Source organism: Centruroides vittatus, unplaced genomic scaffold (genome assembly GCF_030686945.1).
Source record: "Centruroides vittatus isolate TY-2023 unplaced genomic scaffold, ASM3068694v2 contig_18, whole genome shotgun sequence".
Classification (NCBI taxonomy): domain Eukaryota; kingdom Metazoa; phylum Arthropoda; class Arachnida; order Scorpiones; family Buthidae; genus Centruroides; species Centruroides vittatus.
The window spans coordinates 3,586,528-3,606,248 of NW_027121101.1; the positions used below are offsets into that span (position 1 = coordinate 3,586,528).

At 28.9% G+C, this 19,721-nt stretch overlaps 1 protein-coding gene across 2 annotated transcripts in view; it reads left to right on the forward strand.

Moving 5' to 3' along the window:
- Positions 1-19,721, forward strand: part of Gcn2 (eukaryotic translation initiation factor 2 alpha kinase Gcn2) — a 58,783-nt gene that overhangs the window by 20,528 nt on the left and 18,534 nt on the right. For both annotated transcript variants that reach the window (XM_067263799.1, XM_067263800.1), the window contains exons 11-21: positions 3,375-3,481; positions 12,064-12,130; positions 12,203-12,286; positions 13,119-13,241; positions 14,994-15,098; positions 15,194-15,364; positions 15,454-15,606; positions 15,683-15,995; positions 16,060-16,181; positions 16,258-16,409; positions 16,493-16,559. In XM_067263799.1, the coding sequence (XP_067119900.1) occupies positions 3,375-3,481; positions 12,064-12,130; positions 12,203-12,286; positions 13,119-13,241; positions 14,994-15,098; positions 15,194-15,364; positions 15,454-15,606; positions 15,683-15,995; positions 16,060-16,181; positions 16,258-16,409; positions 16,493-16,559 (1,464 nt within the window). The remainder of the gene's footprint in view (positions 1-3,374; positions 3,482-12,063; positions 12,131-12,202; positions 12,287-13,118; positions 13,242-14,993; positions 15,099-15,193; positions 15,365-15,453; positions 15,607-15,682; positions 15,996-16,059; positions 16,182-16,257; positions 16,410-16,492; positions 16,560-19,721) is intronic.

Sequence of the window (19,721 nt, forward strand, 5' to 3'; positions counted from 1 at the left end):
AAGTTCAGGTTGCCCCAAGGAAACTGCTGTTGGAAACCTGTAAGCCCTGATTAATAAACTCAGTTGTGATCCCTACTTGGTGTGAACCAATCAACTGTTAGCCAGGAGCTCAGTGTGATGGGTAAGATTTAAAAGTACAGAAAATGGATGCCATACCAGTTGTCAGAATCTGCCATGACAAACCATGTCAACATTTGCTTTTTATTGTTGGCAAGACAAAAAAGGAAGAGTTTTCTGTGGCAAATTGTCACTGGTAATGAAAAGTAAATTCTGTACAACCCAAAAAGGAGAAAACATTGGATAGACCCAGGACAAGCAACCTCATCAACAGTAAAGTTCAACATCCATGGCAAAAAGGTGCTTCTATGTGTTTGGTGGGTCCAAAAAGATATAGTCTATCACAAGTTGCTGCAGCCAAGTCAGATGGTTACTGCTGACCACTACAGTGTGCAGCTTGCAAAATTAGGCCTGCAAAACTTTGCAGGAGAAGTGGCCAATATATGCATCAAACCAATGGCAACTCATTCTCCAGCATGACAATGCATGCCTCATGCTGCTGCAGCAACAACAAAGCAAACCCTTCTGGAACTGAGCTGGGAAGTGTTACCACATTCAGCATACTCACCAGACATTGCCTCTTCTGACTATCATCTGTTCCAGTCAATGCAGCATGGTTTGTCAGGTGAGCACTTCACAAATCTCACAGATGTGCAAAAATGGGTTACTGACTTCTTCAGCTCTAAGCCAGCAAAACCTTCAACCATTATGGTATCTATTTGCTGCCAGAGTGTTGGCAGAAAGTTGTTGAAAATAATAAACTATTTTGAATAAATGATATTGTTGAAACATATTTTGAGTGTTTTAATTTGTAAAAAACCTTACAAACTTATGTATAGACCCAATATATCTTGTTCTCTAGAACATATACTAAGATTGTTAATACCTGATAAAATAGGTACACACTATTGATTCTAAAGATGCAGAGATGAACATTGCATGATTGCAATAAATATAATGTTATTTTATGCTATTATATTAATGCTATTTCTAGTTTGTGATTGATAACATACATAATTTGATTTCAGTTTTATTCCAATTAAAAGATCCATTAAAAATATTCATATATATATATGAATTTTAAATTTTTATTATTATATTGTTTAGGATAAGCAGATACAAATTTTTTATTGAAATAAAACAGCTGATTAGGTAAAAATGTTAAATAATTATAGTTAACACAATTGTCTCGTGTTATAGAACTTTCTTTAGAAATGATACTAATAAATTATCATAAACTTTAAATTTTTATTACAGTACATTCTGTATTAAAAATATTAAAACTTAAATTTTATATATTTCAATGAAACACAATTTTTTTTTTAATACAGTTGAACCTATATCTCAAACATGTTTATCTTGAAAACCTCTATCTCAATATTATTTTTCCCTCTGCATTTTCAGCGAAATTTCAAATATATTTTCCATGTTTATCTCAAATAATATTTTCCAAAAACTTCTTCACAAATTGTGAACTGAAACATCAATTGCAAATTCAATGACCAGCAAAGACATTTTGATGGCAAAAATTGCAGTTGAGAAATATCTCTTGCAATACAGTACATAATTACAATTAATGCTGTTTTTCTCTTATTGGCTGAGTTTGGCTTGCATATTATTGATTGAAGAAAGTCAGGCATCAAACTATTGACAAACTGTTTCTGTTAAATAAAACATTTTTGACATACCTTATACCTTAATACAGGCATGTACTGTACTTGCTGTTGTATTGATAAAATACTATAACTCCAATCAAACCTATTGCTAATAATAAACAATACTTTTAGCGCACAACTATAAATTAGATAGTTTGTTAAATCCTATTTATTTAGGTTATTTAACTCTATCTAACAAACCTATTACTGTTTACTGTTTACTGTATAGCAGCGATTCTCAACCTTTTTAGCTCCGCAAATAGTAAATATAATTAAAATTAATATTTCACAACCCCCCTCCCCCAAGGAATAATAACAGTAAGCCTTACTATTACTAATTGAATTTTGACTGTAATTATAAATGTAAATTTTTTAAAATATTTATATAATCACATTGTACTAATTTTATACATTAAGAAAATATCGACAATATAAAAAAATTGTCACAGAAGCATTGAAAATATTAATCCCTTTCACTACTTCTTATCTCTGTGAAAAGGGTTTTTTGTCTATGGTTGCGCTAAAAATAAATACAGGAATTGTCTTTTATCACTTGAAAACAATTTGCTTTTGTGTGTTTCTGACTTAGATCCACGTATGGAGAAAATTTTAAATGAAAAACAAATGCAACCATCACATTAATTTAAAGTGACCAGATATGTTAGGTTGAAATGCGGGACGCTTCCGTGTTGTGGGAGCAAAAAATGGAGTAAACCTCCAACATACATATATATAATAATAAAAACTAATTCATTAATAAATAATTTAGTAGAAAAATATATAAATACATAAATGCATAAATAAACTTAAAAATAACTCTCTGTAGAAAAAAAATTGATGGCGCTGTTTGTATATCTGTCATGGTATGCCTAGAATGGCCACTAGGGGTGCCCCTAGATATTATTTAAATTAATAGTAAATTCAGTATATTATGCCAGTAGGAATTTATTTTTGATTTATTCATATAAGTTTATTGTTTATACCACGGAATGACACCGTTGTTGCTAGAGCGCCCACTAGGGGCATCCAGGGCTACTAGTAGTAAAAGAAAATGACAACTTTGTGCTCTTGACAACTTGCAAACATGTTGAAAATGTTACATGACCAAATGCGGGACACTTTCCGGGACGGTGTTCAATGCGGGACTAACAACCCAAATTTGGGACGTCTGGTCACCTTACATTAATTTCTTTTCTTTACATGTGTACTTATTATAAGTAAAATGTTTATAAGTTTATAATAAATGATTTTTTCTCAAAAAATGATTTTATTATTGTTTTGCGACCCCCCCCCCTCTCTCTCTAATATCGCTGTGACCACCAGGTTGAGAAATGCTGCTGTATAGGAACCTTTATATATCAACCTGTCTACAATATTTTTTCATCATTCCTATTAGATTTGAGAGAGATAGATAGATTCAATTGTATATAATATCTTTAATTCCATTTAAATATCTTCAAGTATTGTTCATTTTTTACTAACCAAAAGCAAGTATTCATATATTTACAGTATTTGATTTTAATAATTGAAAAAATATTTAATATATTGCTTAAATATATTTAAATGTATTCTTACAATATAATTCAATACAATAAATATATATAATTCTTACAAATGAAAGTTTGTGATCATAATTTATTATATAAAAAATTTTATTGCCAGCCTGAAAGTTCAGTTGAATGGAGTAGATCATATAAGCATGATTCTCTTATTCAAGAAGACCAGGATTTATCTGATGATGATGATGATGTCTTTGGAATATCATTTTTGTATGTATAAATGTTTTAGAATTATATTAAACTTAATTATTTTACAATTTTCATGTTGACTCGGGATATTTTTTTCATATATTTGAAGTTTATACTAAATAGTATAAACTTCGAATATATGAAAAAAATATCCCGATATTGCATATAAATATCATATAATTCGTATCAAATCATATTTTATGTAAATATCATATTTTTTGTAAATACAAAAAATAATAGACTCAAAAATATTATTTTTTGTAAATAGTGTAAACTTCAAATATATTATTTTAATTAATAAATGCTTTAAATAAATATTTTTATGTTGATGCATTGTATTGTATCTTCCTCAGTTAATACTAGTGCCTAGTAGCTATGCCAGATCAAATCAAAGCAGTTACCAAAACAGGTGTTATTTTGTTTGTGCTGTTATTGTTATATAGAAAATTATTAAATAATATCATGTTTAGTACAGTTACTTCTTGTTTGTAATATGATGTATATGCTGTTGTTAATTTTTAATGTTTCTAGACTTTATATAGTGTACATGGTGTATAAGAGAGGCCTGAAGGCATAAGTAATTTAACTGTTCTCTACATTAACTTTATTTTGTGGGCAGATTCTGAATATTTACTAAATTTTTTTTTTTTTTGGTACCTTTTGTCAGAGGCATAACTAAGGGGTGAGGGGGTATATGCCCTGGGCATCAACCTTCAGGGCTTCAAAATGAGTCCATAGAATTAAAAACCCATAGAATTTTTTTGTAATTAATGTTGAATCGGATGCTAGGCCTGAGGTTTACCCCAGGTGCCAAACTTCTTTGTATGGCTCTGCATTTTGTATATTGTAGTGTTTGGCACAGCTGTGTGTAATGTATATATATATATACATTAAACACTACAATATACAAAATGCAGAGCCATACAGAGCAGATATATATATCTGCTCTGTATGGCTCTGCATTTTGTATATATATATATATATATATATATACACAGTGGTGATATTCGGCGGGTTCGCACAGGTTCGGCCGAACCCGTTGTTAAAATTTTCAGTTTCCCAAACCTTGTTAAACACACGGAACATTTCTCAGTGGGTTTGTTTTTTTTTTTTTTTTTTTAAATATATTAAAATATGCGTATTATACTCTGTAATACTACTAAACTAGGGCCTTATACCCCGTTTGCACCAAGCATTTCAATCTAGATTGTGAGCATGGTCAGGGAGTATGTCTTGGTGCGATCTCTCTCAACCGTTTCAATCGAGGTTTAATCGCGATCGATTCAAGAGTGTTCTTGAAAGTAGATCCAGTCATAAGAGAGATCCCAGAATGCCACGCGCGCGCGAGACAATACAAGATGGCTGTGGAACACGTGTTGGGCTATGGACAGCGAAAGAAAAAGTATAATGTATCTCGAGAGATGATGACATACATGTGCCTATTTCTAGAAGCGCCATATTGCGGTAAAGAATTGCTCTGCCTTGAAAAAAAAAAAAAAGTCGACAGCTCAAAAATACTATTGTTACCTGGCCTTCTCCCATGGCTCGTTACATTTTAAATATGCCACTGATTGTTAGATATATGGTTGCAAGAAAATGTATTGTATTTATTTCTAGCCAAAACTTCCATTTCGTTTGTCGGTGATTGTCAGGGAAAAATTTTCTGCTAGCGAACCCCTTGTTAAATATTTCGAATATCACCACTGTCTATATATATATATATATATACATATATACATACACATACATACACAGTAGGACCCCCCCATAACACAGGTTCGTATAAGATGGATTCATATAACACGGTGGAAAAATTGCAATCATGACATGCTAAAAGAGGCTCGTATAACACTGTAAAAGAATGAGACAGATTGTCATGGCTGACTTGTGTCTTGACAGGATTGGTCAAATCTGGACCAATAGTGGACATTGCACAAACCATTGAGTTTAAATGAGCAGCGGACCTACTAAAAAACATTTATTATTCAACGCCATAAAAATTATATTTCTATTAATGATGTGTCCAAAGTTCAGCGAACTTTGCACAGAAAGAATGACTTATCAGGAAACGCATCCGCCATTTGATGAGCCGCTCTGCAACAAAAACAAGCTTAAGCAATGGCGTCTTCGAATGGTGTGCACTCTGTAAGTATTCCTACAAGTTTTTGTTTATAGCATAGTTTATATGGATTATTCCCAAAAAAATATACTTGTTTTGGAAATGTTCGAGTCAAATTAGTCTAGAATTGATTAATTTTATGGCAGAAAGTCTTTCAAACAGCTGTATCCCCTAAACTCCACAAGTTTCGGGCTGTGAACAGCTCATGTATTTGTAAAATCTAAGTGACTTATACAACACTGAATTCATATAACACAGAACGTATCTACCATGTTATGGGGGTCTACAATATGTATGTGTATATATATATATATATTATATATATATATACACAGTAGAGCATTGTTTATCTGAATCAATTGGGGACTGGGGTTGTTCAGATAACCAATTACGTACAAAAAAATATATTAACCTATCCGATATTGACATTTTTCTCCGTTGCGTGTTGCTTTGTGTTGAATTTTTATCAATTTTAAGCCTAACGAAAACTTTTATAATAATTGAAGCTATTGTATCATTAAAAATTATTTCTTTATTTTGTACAAACAAAATAAATATATTGAAAAATATAAAAACAAAAAAATTATACTTTAGAAGTTAATCTAGTATCAAAAACGTTCGATTCAGCATGACACAGTCCAACTGGAAAGCTTTTGGTTAACCAACGTTTCGGTTGGCTGGCTTTATATATATATATTTTTTCTAATGAATATGATGTCTGGTCTGTTGTAATGTATCATTTTGTCTGTGCCTATGGCTTGTTCATAGCATATTTTGTGTGTATTTCTTCTTATGTTATTGTGTGTGTTTGTAGTATGGTTTTCATTTGATTATGTCAATGTAATTAATTTGTATATGCTAAAAGCATGTGGTATGTTGTATAATTTTATGCATGATGTGGCTTTCTTGTAAATGCCCTCTGTTTAAAAAAAAGCCAATCATTTATATCAAAAACCACATCGACTGCATTGTAGCATGCCACGATGTTTGAGTTGATACCATCAGAATGTCTGTTTCAAATATTTGACAGAGCCACAATAAGTCAAAACAAGTTTTGTCAAAAAACAGAATGAATGAGATGATACTATTTAAACTACATACCAGAAATTATTCAGAAGTTCAGAATATATAGTGGGATGGGTTATGCAAAAGTTTTATTTTAATTTTATCAATTTTGTTTCATATATATCAATGTGGACTATATGCTGTTGCAGATTATCTACACAAAATTATGATACTTCAGTTGGAAAATGTCAATCTTCAAGCAAACATTCTGGAAGTTTCTTTTATTTGGAATCTTTTGTGTTTCCAACCAAGGAAATTATATTATACTATATATCATGAAATCCTAAGAAATTATATTTTAATAAAAGTTTAATCATTATTGTATCAGATCTAAGTTAAAAATCCAGCAACAAGTTGCATAACTTTCTTGGCAAAAAAGCTAAAGTTGTGTGAGAATCAAACAAGATAAAGGAAAACAACCCAATGATGATCTCACTAGAAGCAGGTATGTTAACTTCCTGACCCTAGAGTGTGTCAACTTATGCTTTCTCAGAGTTGATAGTCCTCAACTTTTAGTCACCTCTGGGAAATTTGCACCTTTGAATACAATGAAGAACAGCTGATTTTAGTCAGTTGTTGCCCATTCTTCAGGCTGTTAAGATCTGTGCCTGTGTGCCGTTACTACTATGCAATTCATTTGTGTGCCTCCTTTGGATTTCTTATTGCTATTCTGCTTGTGTGCTTCTCTCCAACATCTGAAAGCTTTGCACAAATAAGAACTGTTTCCAACTGATTTCCTGTACTCCAGGATATGGGATTTTTAGCTCAGGTTTGTAAGGTACTGAAATTTGTAAACTCTCTCTCTCCATGGTAATTCACATAACTGTGTGAATACTATATCTTGCTTAGATGTGTAATGTATTGTATGAACTTTCATGCAGTTTAATAAATATTTAAGTGTAGTTAAGTGCATTGAGTGACTCCTTCCAACTGAATCTTATCATTTCAAACTCCATCCTCTTACCCCTAGTCTCATATACAAGATTCATCATTGCCATCCACAAAAACACTCAAAAACTCAAATAGAGTAACCTACTTGGTCAGAAACTTCTGAATGTAATCACTTAAATTTGGTGATAAGAAGGATCTAATGGCTGTAGAAACTTCAGAACTGGTGTCAATTAGGCCATCCTGGCCACCACAGTTGTGTGTGTCACTCTATCTGTTATGAGATTTTATCTAAAAACTTATAATAAAATTTTAAAAAATCCAATGGGGCTGGAAAATTTCAATTTAAAAAATTTATAAAAAGTGAGGAAAAAACCCTCTTCTGTTCAGGCTTTAAGGGTGATTCACATATTCAAACAACACTTTATAACAAGAAAAGGATTATTTATTCTCACTTATATCATACAACTAAGTTACCTGTTAAATGCATTTTGCCAAAGTAATGATCCAGTTAGAGAGAAATGGGGACTAATAGATATTGATGGAAAGGCAGTAAAACTTCATTTTTGATAGTCATCACTGACGATACACAAAATTTTAATGCTGAAATATATCCATTAACACAAATGAAAATAATATACATTTGCTCTGATCATAATGTGTCTGAAGATATCATTAAAAATGCATCTGAAAAATCATCAAATTCATTTCCTAATTCAAAAACAAACATCACTCAAAGAAACACTACATAAGTATCAATACAATTTAGCTTTAGAATCAGCAGTGAGACTGGTGGAATTATCGGTGAGAGTTTGGATCTCAACTCATTGAAATTTGAAGTGATGTTGACTTATTAGAACAGGGTAAATTAAGTGCATATTTTTTCCACAAGTGGCTTTGCTAAAAATGCTTAGGGAAGTACAATCCACCTTCCTGAAAGGTATTCACTGATATAACCCATTTGAACTGATACTTCATTTAAATATTACAAATGGATTACTATCATGGTTGTAACCCTGGGAAAAATCCAAAGGGTTTTTGTTAAGGAGATGCCATTAATCACCCCCTAGTGGTTATTTTGAGGTATACAAAATTATAAACTTTCCTATGCGAGCAAGGATAAGGTAATTATCTCGACGACCACCCACCTAACTATCTTTAGGAGAATCGATGATCAGGGAACTTGGATTTATTCAATACAACCCCTAACCTTGGCAACAAAGTGCTTTTCAAGTCAGAAAAAAATCACTTTAGCCAACAATACTAAACTAAATAATACTGGCTCATCAGTCTTCCCAGCACATGTAAGATACGTTCCAACAATAATTTTAACCTCTCATTTCTAAAGTTCTATGATACAAATTAACATGGTCCACCATTTTGTGGTACCTCCAATTGAAGACATTTTAAACAAAACTGAGCTAACTCTATTTCAAAGACAATTTAGACAAGGAAATAAATTTATTTCTTTGTTTAAAATCATCTAGATATAGATAGAGCTGACTGGTCATTGAAGCAATTAGATCTAGAACAGTTGCTTCAAACCAAATGTCAATCTTCCATTCTCTTACTCTATCAATTAGAATTATAGTTGCAACTGTAATTGCTATTCTGAGAGTTTCCTTTCCTTTCCTTTACACTATTTTCTTACTGCCAGAAAGAAGGAACCAGCCAATAAGCAAAAAAATACTTCAAAAGAAATAGATGAATCTCGTTGCTCAGAAAGTATAGAATTAAACATTATCAGTCAGATACTCCTGTCCACTTGAGACCTCAAGAACATCCAAACTGTTAAGAGGAAGTCATGTTTTAGTAGCCCTTTGTACTCTTTTTATGATCTTAATAGTTTAAGTTCTTAACAACTATAATATACTAACCTTAATGAATAATTTTTATTAGATACTATTAATTGAATAAATCAAATATTCATTAAAGAAATAGTGCATATAGCCTCTTATTTTTACTCTTTCAACTCCAGCAAAATGAATCAATCTAATGAACCCACCCTTGCAACTTTATTAGCCTGTCCAATTTGCTATCACTTAGTGAAATCACCTGTTCATCAATGTACAAATGTACCATGGCATTATTTGTGCACAATGCCATCCCCAAATCAATACTTACCCTAAATGCCAGGAGGCATTAGGAAATATCTATAGCTTTATTGTTGAACAGATTGTAAAAACTATAAAATCTCCTTGCATGCATCAAATCTATGGGTGTCTGGCAACCCTCCAAGGAGAAGACTGAGATGCACATGAAGAACATTGCAACTAACAGCCCGTCTTATGCCCTTTTGATGCTGCTGACAGTCCATCCTCCTTCCCATTGACAAATATTGACATCCACAGACATTACATAAACAAGTCCCTATACTAAACCAAACCTCTGTTTTCTTTGCTAGAAAAGACACAGAAATGCATATACATGCTGACTGAGTGGTCATACTGGAATGTTATGAACACACATTCTTAGCATTCATAAAGAAATTATATATGTCGGGACCTTTTTTCTATATTGGTGCCTAACTTCTAAACCCACTTTTCCAAGCTTTCAATTTTATGTATTCTATTGAATTTAAAAGGGAAACACAAACTGTCTGATGGACATCAATCGTCCTTGACACCAGAACTTTTCCCAGATGGCCAAGCTACCTATTGTTTAGAACTACCTGAAAGATTATTATTATTCTTTGGCATGTACCAAAACTTTAAATTTATTATTTCTTTTTTCTGGGAAAATCACCCTAATAATGCAGATCAAACTTCTTAAATGCATAAATAATAGTGTAGTCAATTAAATAACCAGACCAAATAAATTATTATTCCATAGATGGCTGAGACTGACAACTGGTGGGACTCAGTTCTTTCCAATGCTCTACCTCACTCAAAGTTTGCCCTGCTACAGTTGAACTCAGTCCTTAAAGTATTTGTAAAAGTGGAACAAAAAACCTAGTTAAGGACCCATGCCTTAAAGTGTTTGTAAAAATTTAAAAACTGGATATAAAATTTGTCGTTTGGAATTGTTAGAGATCATTAATGTCAAATATTTTACATTCTAACATCATATGCTGAGAAAATGTTTATTAAACTGTTAAGAATCTGGTTTATGACAGAGGCGAATTTAGAAGGTATTGAGGAAGTTGAAAAAGTTGCATCAAATCAGCAAAGCAAGTGCTGGAGAAAATTCTTAGAGTTCTTATTGAATCAGAAAAAAACCATGCTGGAGAATGACATTATTACTAAAACAACAAAAAATGTTTGAAGGCTTTGCTGGAATATTAATAATAAAACAAGACAACTATTATTCTCACCCTAAGTTAATGTGTTGTCTCAAAGATAAAGATCGGAAAAACTATAAATCCATTTGCATTGAGATTATCAGATATTGTATGTACTATTGATACACTTAGATCTTCAGAACTGATTTGCTTTTTCTTTCTTTTGAAAAAGTATTTATATTTACCAAAGGTATCACATTAAAGTAGTGATAAAACAAATCTTTAAGTTTCACTTGTTGTAAATAAACATGATTAATTTTTAAGAAAAACTAGCATTGAGTTGCTTTCACAATCATGCATTTACCCATATAAAAAAACACTTTTGCAAATAAGGATAGAATTCATTGATTCTTGCTAGTCTTATTGTGACAGAACTCCTGACTTTAAATTATGAAAAATTAACTAAATTTTACTTGATTTGGCAATGTAGACACAGCAGATGTGTACCAAATATTAAATTGAAAATATGTTTTGTGTGTACCGTCCTTGTAATCCCAATAATGATTTTGGTAGACGATCATACAGCAATGGTTAGGAAAATTTTCGTTTATTCAATCAAATGCATTTCGGGTTGGTTTATCTCCCAACCCCTCTTTACAACATTTAACAGCACTGAAGAGGGGTTGGGAGATAAACCAACCCGAAATGCATTTGATTGAATAAACGAAAATTTTCCTAACCATTGCTGTATGATCATCTACCAAAATCATTATTTGGATTACAAGGACGGTACACACAGAATCAGTATACATAGCAACCATACTTACTACGTGAAAATATGTTATCAAGATGGGAGTTAATATTATTAAAACGAATATTTAATGAATAGTTCAAATACTTTCACTATTATAGATATTTTTCAAGAATAAGTAGAATTATAAATAAAATGGAATTTAAATAAAAAAAAAATTTTTTTTAACAATTTTCAAACACAATATAATATATATATATTAAAAATGTAGATAGTTTTTTTGTTTATAAATTGACAGTGCAAAATATTAAAATATATTAAATGCAAAACATAGAAAATATCAATCTTATTAACATCTTAATAAAATTTTTATTTAATAATAATTTTGTTAATTCACTTCTTGTTTATAGCTATAGATTGATTTTAATTGGATACTTAAATAACCTTGAAAAATTCCAGGGATTCCTTAAAATCTAATTATGACAATAACTTAAAAATTTTAGTGTTAAGTCTTTGTATATATAAAAGGAAAACACTTATATAAATAATTTCTTTTTAAGACATTTTGCTTCAGATTCATCTGAAAGTATTCTGTTTGAAGAAAGTGAGAAGAAATCTACAAATGATGTAATTATTTTTTTAAATAATTGAAAATTGTTTTAAAAAGCAATAGTATTTAATTTTAAATTATTTTTTTAGGAAGGTCATTGTTCATCTGTGCATGAAAGTGATTCTGAACTGGTAAAAAATACTGAAATAACGTTTCAGTTCATGTATATACAGGTATGACATTAATAGATTAAAAGTTTTTAAATTGTTTTGAAGAAAATACAATCGATGCACAATTGTAAACATTTAGAACTCCTGGATGACTTGAAGAATTGCATAAGTGGCTCTTGCTATATTCTCATTAAAAAAAAAATAACACTATACTTTTAATTAGTTTAGCATGCACAATACAATGGTTTAGGATGGATTCTCTGTAATAATAATAATGTATGATAAATATTATTTTTTTGATGACTTTTAATGACACCAACCAGATTGCATGAGCGAGTCAATAAGTGAAAGATAAGCAAATTAGTGATCAAATATAAATATTTTGGATAAATTGCATTTATCATTACCAAAGAAGTTCATGGAAGTTTTTTTACTTACATGCTTTTCTTTTAAGTCAAAATATGTAAATGAAGAAAGATTCCATCAGCTTCTTTGGTTTTTATTGTATTTTTGATATTTATTCTTTTACTTTATATAAAATTAATATTTCCAATTTAAAAATCATTATTTAGAAACAAAATAGCTTAAGGGAACATTTGGTTTAAGCTATTTCCTTTTTTTTAAATAATGATTTTTACATTGGAAATATTTTGAATTATCAAAACATAATATATCTTATTGGATTTGCATTAAATTGGGGAGTTTAGAGATTTCATATTTTCACAATATAATGGAGTCTCTAGAATGAATTAATATCATAAAACAGGAGTCCACTATATAATAATGATAAATAATAATAATTAGAAATGGAGTAATATTGGCATTTTTAGATTATTACATCATTATTTATAATGAGAACTGAATACAGGAAATTTTTATTTTTTCAATTTAATAGATGGAATTTTGTGAGAAGAGTACTTTAAGAACTGCTATTGATGAAGGTCTTCATAAAGATAGATCAAGAATCTGGAGACTTTTTAGAGAAATAATTGAAGGGCTTTGTCATATTCATCAACAGGTTTGTTATAAAATATAAAAACTTGCATTTTAGAATATATATACACAGTATATATATAATATATTCTAAAGAAGATATTAATTTGTTAGCTAGATTATAAACGATTTTGAAAAATTTCATTGGAAAAATCAATGTATTTTAGTTCATTTAATATAAATATTTATCTGATTAGACTTTTTTATTCTGCCAATGAATAATTTAATAACTTTAAGATAAATGTTATTCAATGTTTGTTATCTTAAAAAAAAATGAAAACAAAATATGAATAATACTAAATGCAAAATGAATTGTGAATAGTTAAAGAAAATTATTCAAAATAAGTCTAATAAATTCTTGCTCTTAATGATTATATTTTAAGGAAAATTGTTGAATAAAAAAGTTGAATTGAATTAGTGTGTTAATTCTGAATTCTGACACCACTGTGTGATTCTACTTTTGTCTTTCCTTCCGACACCAAGTAGGTTATGCCAATTACATGAGGTTTGAGCGTTTTTTGGGTAGCAATAATGTGATCTCGTATGTGAGACTAGGGGTAAGATGATGGAGTAGGAAAGGAAGAGATTCAGTTGGAAGTGTTTCACTCAACACAATTGTCTAATAAATGTTCAAGTGTAGTAAACATGAAAGTTGGTACAACACATGACAGAGTATTTGCATTTCATGAAGAGAAAGATTACAAATATTTATTATCTTACAAGTTGGAACAAGAATTCCCGTTGAGGATTATTGGAATTTAGTCTTTCACATTCATTAGCAGTTCAGGAGAAAAAGCTGCAAGTAGAGGGATGATGAGGAATCTGAGGATACAGAAAAGCACTAATCCAAACGAGGTGCACAAACACACACTAAACTGAACAGTTGAAAGAACAGATGATGACTGACTGGAATCAACTGTTCCTCATCATATTCAAAGCAGCAAATACTGTAGAGGTGACTAAAAGTCCAGGAAAGGTCACTACTGACTCTGAAAAAGCATAAGTTGACACACACTCAGATCAGAAGGTTGACATATATTAGCTTCTGATGAGGTCATCCTTGAGTTTTCCTTTTATATGTTTGATTCTCACATTAGAAATTATGGAAAAATATATGATTGTCTTTATAAGAGTATCATCATTATGACTTTGTGAGTTTCCTTAGTTAGCAATTGTTGATGCAGCTTAACTGGTCCTGTAATTTTACTTTAGTTCCAGATAAATTCAAAATAATCTAGAACTGCACTTTTTTGTGACTTTTTTTCTGATTATGATTCTTTTAAACTCATACACAAATATTTTTAAAATAAAAATTAATGAATAATAATATAACAATATCTAATGAATTTTAAACTGATTAATTGTTAAAATCAAAAATAATTGGTGATAAACTTAATATTAATTGGAAATATTTATTACTTTCTCTAAATTAATTAGCACTTTACAAATTTGGTAGATTGTTGTACTCATTATACATGACTGAATGTTTTTATCATACATTATGCATACAACTTCTTTTCAAAGTTATTGTGTATCCATTTACTGCCACAATTATATAATATATTTTCATATTTTTAAATTGAGAATATATTGATTTTTACTTTAGCATTTTAATCAGAAAATACTAATATACTCAAAATTAAAATGTATCTAATATCTAAATCTAGTAAATCAAAATATTTTTCAGTATAATTTTACTTTTAGTTAAAGCATTATTTATAATTTCTAAAAAGTTCTGAGTTCTGTGATGATTATTATGCAATGTTTATTTTTACAGGGAATGATACATAGGGATTTAAAGCCTGTAAATATTTTTTTAGACTGCAATGACCAGGTTAAGATTGGAGATTTTGGTCTAGCTACAACTGATATCTTATTAAAGGTAAATTTATTTTAATAATTAATGTTTTTAATTGAGTTAAGGAATATTTTTCCTCAAATTCAAAAAGTGTATTAATATTTTGTTTTTAATATTAGCCACTTCCTACTCTGGAATGCAGTTCAATCAATGATAATCATGCATCAGATGTTAATGAGTATTCTCATTTAGAATTTGAAGATAATACAAAAACAGGTCGTGTAGGGACTGCTTTATATGTGGCACCTGAATTAATTAATGTTGCTTCATCAAAAATAAGTTATAATCAGGTTACTTTCTATTTAATAAAATATTAAAAAAGGTATTTTTACTCTTAAATATTAAAGCTTTTAATTTTTGAATTGAAATATATTTATAGAAAGTTGACATTTATAGTCTGGGAATAATATTTTTTGAAATGTGTTATCCAAAACTGTCCACTGGAATGGAACGGGTAAAAATACTTGCCAATTTGCGTCTTCCTGGTGTCATTTTTCCAAATGACGTTGAAGAATATCTTTCTGGACAACAGGTATTTAAAATTTAACAATTTTTTTTTATTTGAACTAGCTCTTATGATGATTTTTTTTTCACTTTATGCCATTAAGATTTATTTAATTAAATGGCTTCTTGAACACGATGTTACAAAAAGACCAACATCATGTCAGTTATTAGCATCTAAGTATATGCCACCTCCACAAATGGAAGAAACTCGAATAAATGAAATGTTAAGGCATATAGTACATAATCCTCAAAGGAAAGAATATAAACGTATGATTAGTACACTTTTTAAACAAGAAACAAGTATTGCTTCAGATGTAACATATGATATGGATTTACAAAAACTGTTACCTTTGAGCCAGTCATCTATAGCCATGAGAAAAGTTATATCTATTCTTGCAAATATCATGGAAAGACATGGTAAGATAATTAAGTCTTTAAAGAAACAAGATTTTTAAATTTTAAAACATTTGATGATTTATAGGTGCAATAAATTGGCCAGTTCCTACACTGATGCCAAAGTCAACTGTGTATAAAGATAATGAATTGTGTGTACATGTCATGAATCATGGAGGTGGAATAGTTACACTTCCTCATGATTTCAGGGTAAATTTCATTCTTATTAAAAAACTTATTAATAATTATCATCATCTTTTGACACACAGAAAATTAATTTTTAAAGGTACCATTTGCTCGTTATGTTGCAAGAAGAGAGATTATAAATCTCAAACGATATACAATAGGTAAAGTATTTCGCGAACGTAAAGTGTTTGGATACCATCCACGAGAACTGTATGAATGTGCATTTGATATTGTTACTGCAAATCCTGCTGGGTAATTATTTAAGAATTCAATTTATATAATTATGTAATTTAAATACATTTATATAAATCTATTATTATACAATTATATTTTAGATATTTACCTGATGCAGAAGTGTTGAAAGTTATATATGAAATAATTAATGAAATATCTGTGCTTCAGGTAGTATAGTATTTTTATATTATATAAATTAGATTAGTATTGAAAAATTATAAAACATCATTATATAACAAATTTTTTTACATTATAAATTTAAAACATGAACATTCTGTTTTCATACAATTATCATCAGATTTTATTGAAATTTATAATGGAAATTTTATTAAAAATCTTCTGTGTTTATCATTAAATTACATTCTTAAAGAAAACTAAAAATTTAAAACAAATCAGCAAAATTTTAATTTTAGATTATAACAACTTTTGGATTAAAACAAATAACAAACATATCTGTAAGATATGTTGTTGCTATGTTACTTTTTTATATCAATAATCAGTATTAGTTTATTATTAATTGACATTACTGATATATTATTAATTTGCTAGTTAAGATTTTTCAAATTGATTTTTTTTTTTCAACATTCTTTTGTATTGCATTTATTATATAATTGCATAATAGATTTTATCATATAAAAAAATAATCTTTCTGTAAAAACAATTAGCAATTCTTCTGTTTTTACAGAATATTATGATTTTATTCACATTTCTATATATATTTTTTTTTTTTTACATAATTTTTATAATCTGTTGACTTGATATGACTATCTAATGAAGACATAACTTATAAAATATTTTTAACATTAAATTTAAGTCTAAAAATTTAATGTTTACATATTATTTGTGTTTGTACACTGTTTTGTTTTTTCTCAACAAATTATTTTATTAGTTGGTCTTTAAGGTCAATACTGAAATAAATTTTAATGCATTGTATTATTAAGGACTATAAAAAACTAAATATGTAAAATTTATACATTTTTACATTTGTAAGAATTGTTTTCTTAACTGTAACCTAAGTACTCATTGTCTGATTATTAAAAACATCAAATGCATCTGGCAATGATTTTTTTATATAATTCTATTGTACATCATTACTACTGAATTCTGAATAAATATAATTCATAGTTTATCTGTAGGAATATGAATAAATTTTTGATTCAAAAGTTTATGAATAATTTAAAATTAATTATTTGATACATTTAATTATATAATTGTGTAAATTAATATAAAATAAACCAAGGTGAATTGGGTAGTAGATTAATTTGGATCAATATAAATAAATTTGTAATTATTTCATGTTACAATTGAAAATATTGTCTCATAATATCAATTTTATAAAACTGAGGAAGTTAAGTAAGATAGCTCCATTCTAAAAATATAAACTAACAGTAAGACTATAGCTTTTTTAAATATGATATTTATATTTTTAAATAATATTTCTTATTATCATAAACGTGTTTAATTATCTATTAAATACTTAAACAGAACCTTCAGTAAGTAAGTAGTGCATTTTCATATCTGGATTAAATAGTATTTTAAAAATTATTAAAATCGACTTATTGGAATCAGTTTTCTTGATGATGAGGCTAATTTACTATTTTACTTATTGCATTTTATTTAAAAAATTAAGTTTTTTAAAATTTGGTTTAATATAGGATTTTATTTGCAGATTAATTGCAATTAATTATTTTAAGACTTGATCTTCAAATCAAGCATCTTTAGATTATGGAGTTGCTAACGTTAATGTTGAAATATACAATAATTGCTGTTGCAATAGTTTTTAAACATAAACTGTTACTATAATACTAAGTTGAACAGACTAAAGAATTAAACTATTTTTTATGTATTCTTGAGAGTAAAACATAGTGCCTAAACTTTTTGATTGGCAAGTTGAATTGTGTACAAGTTGTAAATGGGTAGGCCACAAATATTTTGTATATTCCATAAATACACAAAATAGGCCTATTTTTATTGCTTGTGAATGGTGTGTCAAATGTTTGCAAGCTGGATTTGATTTAAGCTGTAGTTTGGGCACTACTGTTAAAAAATATTGTTATACAGTGGTATTTCATACTTCAATGCTTCAGAATTTAAACAGTGCGCATAGTGAAAAAATGTGCTCAAAGCATAAATACAAGCTGTTATGTTCCTGAGTCATCTCTGGCTCCCACTCTTTTTGTCTTTCCTTATATGTATTGTTTATTATTTGATTTTTAATAATTCCTTCCTACAATTTTTTTGTTGACAGTTTTTTGGTGCCCCATATGTTATATATCCTTTAGTACAAAATTTCCCAAATGGAACTTGTTAAACCAAATGACATGTCTGAAGTTTAGAATTTTCCCCATATGCATTAGAAATTTTCTTATTGTTTGTACAGCATTATATCTTTTCAAAAACTCAAGCATTTTATGCTTGAGTTTTTGAAAAGCTGATATGATTTTTATCTGAAGACCTTTTTCTTTGCATTTTGTTTGAAAACATTCAAGTTACAAAGTTTAAAATGAGCTTCTAAACAAAGAATACAATTTTACCTTAGCAATAATGTGTTAAATTTCACAGCATATAATTAAATCATGCATTTATGTTAAGTAACAACAGCTGTTAAAAATACTCAAAAAACTATCTGTTTCCCTAATATGACCTTTACTTAATAATCATGGCATACAAGAAGTCTAAGGAAAGGTTGTAGTATCAACAATTTGGGTTAAAAAAGGAGTTATCAGAAAGTATGAAAGCAGTACAAGTGTGGCAGATCTAACAGCCATGTTTAGAATGCCAAAGTCAACCGTGTGCAACAAGTAAATGCATTTTTCATTTTATTATACATTATTTATGTATTTATTGTTTTGTGTTTGGTTTATTGTTATGACATTTAATTATGCTGTTTTTACCTTACATTATGTGTATTTACTTTTTAAAATTTCTTTTTGAAATTGGTATTGTTTAGGGTCTGGGAAAGAATTCATTCACTTTCCATTATTTCTAAAGGGAAAAGGGAATTGCTTGACTTCAAATGATTCAGAGTTTGAACAGCCTCCTGGAATGTATTAAATTTGAAGTATGAGGCACCATTGTATCTATTGCTTTACAAACAATGAGCTACTTTATATGGTAAAAACCTGATGGATTATAACAGGTGGGCCATCTAATTGAATGATAATTTTTTGTTCATAAAACTTTATTCATCTGTTTATAAAACATTACATGAAAATAAAGTATTTGCTGTCTTCTAACTTGAAAGTTATTTCATCATTTAAATTTTTTTAATGTTACTTTTAATTAATATAAAACAGAATTCTATACTGTAGAGTTTCCAATTTGATTTAT